At 35.4% G+C, this 9,686-nt stretch overlaps 1 protein-coding gene across 1 annotated transcript; it reads left to right on the top strand.

The window, feature by feature from the left end:
• The first annotated feature begins 1,404 nt into the window (after positions 1 to 1,404).
• Positions 1,405 to 1,827, top strand: LOC147419862 (uncharacterized). The gene is made up of 2 exons (XM_086506097.1): positions 1,405 to 1,495; positions 1,571 to 1,827. The coding sequence occupies exons 1-2, from the start codon at positions 1,405 to 1,407 to the stop codon at positions 1,825 to 1,827; spliced, it is 348 nt and encodes a 115-aa protein (XP_086362223.1).
• The last annotated feature ends 7,859 nt before the right edge of the window (positions 1,828 to 9,686 follow it).

Raw genomic sequence — 9,686 nt, 5'->3', positions numbered from 1 at the left:
AGAATTCCAATAAAATCTGGAAAAGTTACGGGCTCTGAAAGGTTACACTATGAATTTAATTAGTTAAGTAAAATTGGATGGTTTCAGTAATTATTATTAATAAAGACTTTCTTATCCTAAGCTTCTAGAAATTACTGAAATTTCCAATTTTTATAAATATAAATGAGTGAAATTAGTAAAAATCAATTCTGCAAGTTAGGGGGGCTGTGTGGAGCTGTGGGAAACGTGTCCGGAACTAGATTTAGCAGCAGGGGACGTTTTTTGACATGTAGGGCTGCTTGGGATGCAAGTTATTGCCATTTGCCAGCCTGTGAGTGCCCAGAAACCTATAAATATGACCCTTGCTTCACAATTTCGGACAAACTTGGAGCCTTGACACACTCTCTCTCATTTAGAGAGATCGCTACACAGAAATCACTAGAGATTAAGCTCTAGTTGATTAACTTAAACGGTAATTAGCCTAATCCTTCTTTATTAGCAAGGCTAGATTAATCTATTTTCTTAATAAATTAAAGATTAAGCTTATGTATACTCATAAATCCTCTCTTAATTAAATATTCTCTGCTGATTGTTGTAATTAAAGCTTAGAAATATTAAGCTAATTAATTATCCTATCATATTATGGTGTACACGGGATTATACTGAACCAAACTGAGTGTGTCTCTTTCTCTTAAGGCACTTCCTTATATTACCATCAAGCGGTTACAACCATAACATGTCCGACCACACTAGGTGGCCGGACTCTACCTGCACGACCACACACCACACCTCCCCCCTTAGGGAGAAAAAAGATGGACATCTTTTTTACAATTTGGGCTAAGAATGAACTCGACAAAAGAGGGATCAACTCCAGCGTCTCATCTGGGGGGAGTGATCATACAATGGCTTCAGGGCTAAGGGACTGAGCTTGGGGGCTAGGGACTGAACTTGGGACTAGACTCGACACAACTATACTCGACAAGAAAATCTCTCGACATAGGCAACGCACTAGGTCGCTATCCCATTGCGAATGGCTAGATGAGGAAGGACTATGACATACAATCTCCAATCCACTTCAGAGTTTGGTGTGGGTATAGTGCTGCTTATTGAAAAAGAACTACATGCTTGACAAAACTAAACTAGATATAAGTTCAAGAACTAAAACTATAGCAAAAGGCACCTCTGCAATCAAGTTGCAGTAACTCCGTTTGCCAGCAAGAAAACTCAAACCAAGTGCCCCGGCTGTCTTGGCTTGTGCTTGAGCTCTGTTGTGAGTTGTCACTGATGGTGAGAATGAAGGCGAAGAGTTGCTAGATGGAGATGTCCTCGGCATACTTGAAGACCTCCCATACATGCCCGAATATGTGCTGCCATCAACAGATTCCTCTCTTTTGGATCTCCTCCTTGTTATTATTTGCCTCTTTGATGCCTCCAGGTGTGCAAGAGTCTGCAATGCTGCAGTCTGCAAGAACTCCTTGCTTTGCTTCTTGGGCACAGGAACGTGCTTGTCTTCCAGGTACTCTTTGAGCTGATAACTCTTCATATTGAGGATCTGCTCCACAGTGGGGTGATCCATGGCGACCAATATCAGCAGCACAGAGTCGCCCAGGAGCACTCAATCCAACGGTCCAAGCCTGTGGAGTAGATGGTCGAGACGTAAGGGCGGCACAGCTCGATGTCTACCTACACGACCACACACCACTCGCTGCAGACTTGGCCATCACAGCGGCCGATCTTCTGACCTCCTTAGTCCCTCTGCCTGATCGGAGCCCTCAGCAAGTGAAGGTTCAAAAGGCCACGTTTTTGCTGCGGCTCGATTCAGGCTATGGCAGGGAGAATGTACGATAACTCCTTTTCTCTCTCTCTCTCTCTCTCTCTCTCTCTCTCTCTCTCTCTCTCTCTCTCTCTCTCTCTCTCTCTCTCTCTCTTCCGGCACTTCCTTATATTACCATCAAGCGGTTACAACCATAACATGTCCGACCACACTAGGTGGCCGGACTCTACCTGCACGACCACACACCACAATATTAGGGCTAAAATTATCCAAATTAACCATAAATTAATGGGAAATATATTAATTAAGTTTAGATTAGGTTGAGGTAATTATCAGAGTTGCATTAGATAGTCATTAAGCTAGGAAAATTATCTTATAATTTTTTGAGTAATTGTCATCATCAATTAGGCAGAATTACACTCTTTTTTAGAGAAAATTAAAGGGAAAAATAATCAAATTGATTCAAAATCATTTGAGCTATTTATCAAAGGTTAACTATATGTTAGGAAACCCGTGATAATTATTTCAAGCTCAGATAATTAATTTACCTAATTACTTTAGCAGAAAACTCTATTTTTAGGACAAATTAAAAAAAGGAAATTAGTAAATTGATTCCAATTGCCTTGACTTGTTTATCTGAGGTTAATTACATGTTAGGGAACCCGTGATAATTATGTCAAGTTCAGATAATTAATTTACCTAATTACTTGAATAGAAATACTTTGTTTTTAGGACTAATTAAAAGGGAAAAATTAGTAAATTGATTCCAATTGCTTTGAGTTATTTATCAAAGGTCAATTACATGTTAGGGAACCCGTGATAATTCTATCAAGCTGAGATAATTAATTTATCTAATTACTTTAGGAGAAATACTCTATTTTTAGGACAAATTAAAAGGGAGCAATTATTAAATTGATTCCAATTGCTTTAAATTATTTATCAAAGGTTAATTACATGTTAAGAAACCCATGATAATTATTTCAGGGTGAGATAATTAATTTACCCAATTACTTTAGCAAAAATACTCTATTTTTAGGACAAATTAAAAGAGGGAAATTAGTAAATTGCTTCCAATGGCTTTGAGTTATTTATCAGAGGTTAATTACATGTTAGAAAACCCATGATAATTATGTAAAGCTCAAATAATTAATTCACCTAATTACTTTAGAAGAAATACCCCGTTTTTAGGACAAATTAAAAGGGGAAAATTAGTAAATTGATTTCAATTGCTTTGAGTTATTTATCAGCGGTGGCGGTTAATTACATATTACGAAAGCCGTGATAATTATTTCAAGCTTAGATAATTAATTTACCTAATTACTTTAGCAGAAATACTTTGTTTTTAGGACAAATTAAAAGGGGGAAATTAGTAAATTGATTCCAATGGCTTTGAGTTATTTATCAGAGGTTAATTACATATTAAGAAACCTGTGATAGTTATGTCAAGCTGAGATAAATAATTTACCTAATTACTTTAGCAAAAATACTCTGTTTTTAAGACGAATTAAAAGGGGGGAAATAGCAAATTGATTAAAAATGCTTTGAGTTACTTATCCGAGGTTAATTACATGTTAGAGACCTGTGATAATTATGTTAACCTCAGATAATTAGTTTACCTAATTATCTTAGCAGAATTACACTGTTTTTAGGACAAATTAAAAGGGGGAAAAAAAAAGAAAATTGTTTCAAAATGCTTAAAGATAATTATCAGAGGTTAATTATATCTTAGAGAATCCGTGATATTATGTTAACCTCAGATAATTAGTTTATCTAATTATCTTAGCAGAGTTACACTATTTTTATGACAAATTAAAAGGAGAAAAATAGAAAATTATTTTAAAATACTTTAAGATAATTATGAGAGGTTAATTATATCTTAGGAAACCCATGATATCTATGTTAACCTCAGGATAATTAGTTTACCTAATTATCTTAGCAGAATTACATTGTTTTTAAGACAAATTAAAAGGGAAAAATTTGTAAATCATGTGCTATGATTACATGCTATTTATCATAGCTAGATTATAAGAGAAAGAGACCGTGATAATTATTTCAAGGTTATAAAAGTAGTGTAGATATTTATCTAAGCCAAATTATACTAATTCTAGCTAGAAACTAAAGGGGGAAATTAGTAAATCATGTGCTATGATTACATGCTATTTATTAGAGTTAGATTATAAGATAAAGAGGCCGTGATAATTATGTCAAGGTGAGAAAAGTAGTATAGATATTTATCTAAATCAAATTATACTAATTCTAGCTAAAAACTAAAGGGGGCAATTAGTAAATCATGCTATATGATTACATGCTATTTATGAGAGCTAGATAACATGATGAAAAGGCCATGATAATTATGTCAAGGTTAGAAAAGTAGTATAAATATTTATATAAGTCAAATTATCCTAGTTTTAGCTGAAAATTGAAGATGGAATTATATAATTAAGTTAGAAAATAATAAGATAATTATTAGAGGTCAAAAATACCCTTATTTACTTGTGATAATTATACCATAATTAATTAGTGAGTTTAGGAAATTATAATTGACCAAAAGTCCTATTTTTAGTAAAAGATTAATTAAAATAAATAGACTTTGCGGTCAAAAGTTTTTAAGAAAATTAATAGTAAGTGTAAACTTATGATATAAAGTAGAGGAAATGAAATATTTAAGGTAGAATAAATATTAAGCTCAAAATAAGTAGATTCCAAGCTTAAGATTCGATAGAAAATTAGAATAGCTTAGAAAACCCTTAGGAAAGCTGTGGAAAAAGTTATTATGCCTATATAGACAAATAAGAAATGACTAGGTCAAGAATTTACCAATTAAGACTATAAATTTAACCTAGATTTGGGTAAAATTGAATACAAAGGTTAAGTTTAGATTTCAAATAATTTATCTAAAGATTAGACGTCCTTTTTATAAGGATAAGAATTTATGGCACCTAAAAGGACCCAAGCAAATCTTACATCTGATGATGAGGACGTAGCTCCAAAACGAACTAGAGCATCGCACGACGACGAAGCCGGGCCTAGTAGTAGGCCTACGGAGGAGAGTCTTCAAGCGCCAGCACAACAGCAGATAGCCGATCAATCCCATGTGTGTTTGCCATTATTCAATTAAGCCTTTTAATAGTTTGATTTCTTTCATAAGTTGGCATTGCATACGTAAGGAGTGAGTAAGAATCAGAAAAAGAAATTGACCAAAAACGGAAGGTAACTTCCAACGTGCATTTGTTTATAAAGTAGGAAAGAATTGTTTGGGTTAAAACTTGTTGAATTAGGAAAGATATGATTGATCATCCTTAAGACAGCTTGTCTCAAGACACCTCCGACGCCTTGGTATAAATTGATGAATAATGATGGCTTTCCAGCCACGGATAAGTCGGTTACCCCCATGAACATTGAGTTTCTACTCCGTGTCATGTCTTAATGTTTCTACATAAGTTAGGATATCGTTTTTTATCCTAGGGGAGCCGTCCGGTTGTATGGGCAACTGGTTTGGTGTATAGGCACCCGGAACCTTGGGTGGGGGTTTATCCACTCCGGATTATGAATAAGGAATGAGTGCCGTTTTTTCACCCTTAGGTGGTCTTGAGAAAAGAAGAGTACTGGTCATGGTTATTATGGACAATGTTTTGATTGACAGTACCCTGTCTTAAGTTTAAAGATGTTTATTTGCTAAAAGAATGTTTTCAATACTGTTTTCAAGTACTATTTTAATAAAATCCTATTATGAAGGATAAAAGAATCATTACTTTAATTGTGATGAGAACATGGTAGTAATTAAATAACAAATGAATCATGTATGAGTGCGGGGTGGTAAGTGGGGATTGACTAAGGTTGTCAATCAAGGACGGGTGGACTTGATTAGTCAGGTAACTATCCATTCTCGCGCACTAAAACGTTTAGAAACTTCTTCACTTGGAAGAGGAATCCACCAACGGCTGTGCCCTCACACATGTTAGGGGGAAAAAACCGTTGGTGGAGGATACCTTAGCCCAATTGTGGCAGTTATAGGACCGAAATAGTTTTTTTTAATTTTTAATACATTGTCCCGTTTTCACTACGAGACAGAACTAGGTCTACTTCTAAGGCTATAGACCCAAGCCATTGTCAATGGTAAGGGTCCTTGGATTTTTCTTGTTTAGAGACTCTGATTTTTATCAGACCTAGAGACCTGTCAAGGATCCCATCCCGATCTTGGTATCGGCAGGTTGGGGATCTCACATCCCCCTTCAACACAGGAGGGGATAAGAGTGGCGGGGGAAGTGCACATTCTCTATGATCTTATTATACATATGGAGAACGGTGCCAACTCCACACCAAATGTATGTATGATATGTATGGTTTTTTCTTTCTTTTGATGGATACAAGCATCACAATGCACAAAATGTATCTCTTTCCATGTTTAAATAGTATAATTTTCACCTCCATACATCTTTTAGTGCAAAATCTCATTTGGGTTATGCGAGGTCATAGAGTTTTTGACAAAAGTTTCAAGGAGAGATGTTATGGATCCACATCACAAGCTATGACATGAGGTAAAATCTACACCATTATCACTTTTTTACTTCTTACCATCTACATAGTGAAGCAATCAAGGCAAAGTAGTTTATTCCATATAACTGAAAGGTGGCCAAAGCATAAGAGGAGTATCTACTATGTGAAAGGATATCATGTTTATAGATATTTCATTATTTAAGTGCTCTTTCTTAGCTATGGCTATGTTTATGTCTAGGTAGACAATTTATATTCATTTTGGTTGAAGAAATCTATAAATAAATACATGCAAGAGGGAAATGCTCACTCTTGCACGAGGGAAAATTGAGCCCAATGTCTGTGTTATTGTTCTCGTCTCTCCTCTCTCATCATGCCGGTGTAGCACTCCGCTCTTGGAGGTGCATCTGCATGCACCTTTGTGCCATCTCTCACTGTCTGTATTTCCCATATCAATGTTGTTGTGGATTTTTATGGAATTGTGATCGCCAGGTATGCTGTTTTTTAATTTTAATGTCTATCACATGCTATTTGTGTACTTTGCAGGCATGCCTTGCTTTTCGGCTCTTGCAATGGTACCAGAATGTGGGCTACACTCTTGGTTAGAAGAAGTAATCTTGGTCGTACCTAATTCACCTCTTAGCAACATACATCCTTCCAAATTTTATACCAAATTTTGTGTTATTTAAATTTGTATCTCTCTTGTAAGTCTTAGGGTACATTAATGGTGATTCCTCTTAAATTGGTGATAGGAAGCGAGAAGAATAGGACAGCAAGAGCAACAATACCATATGTCATTAGGAAATTTTAAAAATGGTTAATACAATGACTATTATTTCTTAATAATATTGTTGAAATTTGTCAATAAAGTAGTAAAGTCGCATGTGATTAGGGAAATTACTTGATTAGATCATATGTTTTTGTGTGTAGGAAAGAGAAGTAGAGAAATTGTAGTACTAGTAGAAGCAAAAGATGGAGATGACTAAATAGAAAAATTTATAATCGACCAATGAGGGATTAATTAGAGATGGTTAACATAATAATATTATTTAAAATATCAAGTGTGGGCCATACTCCAAACAACTGCACTTATGTCAACTAACTCTCACCATTATTGGGCAACACCCACCCGCCCACTCACGCCTCATAGATACCATGCAAAGTGGTAGTTGTCCTCTCTCTCTCTCTCTCTCTCTCTCTCTCTCTCTCTCTCTCTCTCTCTCTCTCTCTCTCTCTCTCTCTCTCTCTCTCTCTCTCTCTCTCTCTCTCTCTCTCTCTCTCCTGCACGCGTGTGTCGATTTGCACCACACATGGTTGCACATGTTGACAAGAGAGTAACCACCCCAGACCTCACCCACCTCTCCTCTTCTAGCATACCCACTTTCCACACCCGCCTTCTATCATTTCTTCAACATCGCATAGGCGTTAGGTTCCTTTGCACCTACTCTCAATAATCTTGATAGTGTCTACCTTTTCATATACTTCGCCCACCTGCCTCAGGATACTTCATCCTCCTGATTCTCAATAGTGAGATTCCCATAGTGGCTAGAACTTTTGGATATTGTTTGTGACTGCTCCTCATGCTTGAGGCCACTAGCATTTGAAGACTCATGAACCCAAGTACTAGCCCTTGATGTTGATATCCATCACTCTCCCAAGATGATATTGGGCACTAAGAATTCCAAAGCTATTCAAAACGGTAGCAACGGAAATGGACAACCTCTTAACCATGCTCATGATTACAATGGCTTACTTGCATCAACTACAGACTCCCTACACAGTAGCATAAAGAAAATTTTCCCTACATCCTCTCTCTAATAAAACATAAGCTCGCTTAGTGCTGGTTCTAATCCTAAGTGTTTGCACCATAATACCATGGTGTTATCCATGGTGGCCCAATATATTTGATTCATTAACCGATATTTATAGTGAAGCAGCAGAGTGAGAATCTAGATAGCTTATCAGCTTTGGACTTTGAGAGCTTGATTAGTAAAGCAGCAGAGTGAAAATCTAGATAGCTTGTCACCTAAGCTTTGGACTCTCAGAGCTTGACTAGCTTTTCATCTCACTAACAATATTCTTGTAATAAATAAAAATTTGAAGTCATTAATTATGTATATACCATCTTGCTTGTTTATTTAATTTTTTGAAATTTTTTAATCATATTGGGATCAGACATCAATTCTCTTCAAGTTCTTCACTCTTACTAGGCATTACTAAGACAAACTCTATATCCAAGTGTCTATACTTAGATGCCATTCTTTCTCAGTAGGTTTAAGAACAATGTATTTTAGGCCAAAGTCCTTTAGTGGCATAGAAGCCTTGAGCAAGACTTCGTATGTATTGCAATCATTGTGATTATTTTTTACAAGTATACAACACATTATTAAATATTTTTTTCTCCTTTTTGCAACCTTGTCAGATATTATATTTATAGCTTGTTGATACTTTTAACTTGGATAAGTACATACCTTTAGTTGATCATATCTTCAAATACCCCCACCATAAGCTTAATTTTGTGACCTTTTCCTGCATTCCCAAATTGATGTTGACCTACACTACATAGTTTTTGCACAATTCCCTCATAAGTTGATGTCATAAAATGTTATGAAATGCATCTATAGGGCTTATATTTTATGGTACTTACAAATTTGAAACTTTTCTTAATTTTATTGTATTTAAGTGACTCATTCTTATGTTTTTCTCATTGTTGATTACATAAAAGTGGTTTAACATCCGTAATTTTGTTTATACTATATATTTTTTTAAAGATAATCCACTTGCCTATTTTAAATGACATTAATTAAATGATGATTTTCAAGCTGACCTTCATTTCTAAGAACTTGTTTAGCATCTGACCATTCGCATAATGTAGAACATAATGTAGCCTACCTACCTTTTTTATCTTAATGCATGCATAAGCACATTTGCAGAGAAGCAGCCAAATAAGTCCTCTCCTCCTCTTTGTTTTCTTTTGTTTTTGCAAATGTTAATCATTACCTCTCTCAATAGGCCCACATGCCATATCTAATGTACCTCTATTGCCTTCTTTTTCTTAAGATCTCCATATTATACACCATCTCTTACATAGTTATCTTTTTATACAAAAATCTCCCGGTTTACTATACACATTGCATAGATGATCACTTTGATTATTCCCTTGTAAGTTACTCTCTTTGTAAACTATCTAAATGGATACACTCGAGCAGTTTTGCAAAACAAGTGAGAATACCGTCGGACACTTTTAGGAGACAGGGCTGTGTTATTTATCTACATTATGTTATAAGTTGTAAAATCAATTATCTCTAATGTCATGGCTTGTACTTACCATAAATGTAGCTTCTACTAAGATAACTTGTCATGAAACTATATAACCACTCACATCAAGTGATTTGGTATGATCGTAAAAGTATTTTTACATACTTGAGTACTCCAACCT

The sequence above is a fragment of the Adiantum capillus-veneris genome, chromosome 29 (assembly GCF_014529385.1).
Source record: "Adiantum capillus-veneris isolate H3 chromosome 29, ASM1452938v2, whole genome shotgun sequence".
Lineage (NCBI taxonomy): Eukaryota > Viridiplantae > Streptophyta > Polypodiopsida > Polypodiales > Pteridaceae > Adiantum > Adiantum capillus-veneris.
Note: the sequence above shows the minus strand (reverse complement) of the source record. Positions and strands in the feature narration are given on the sequence as shown.

What these genes read in the sequence shown, in the direction of transcription:
- LOC147419862 (XM_086506097.1), top strand. Translation starts at nt 1,405, where the DNA reads ATGCCTCCAGGTGTGCAAGAGTCTGCAATGCTGCAGTCTGCAAGAACT. An exon ending in GGAACGTGCTTGTCTTCCAG is followed by an intron (nt 1,496 to 1,570) that starts GTACTCTTTGAG and finishes GACCAATATCAG; the next exon opens with CAGCACAGAGTCGCCCAGGA.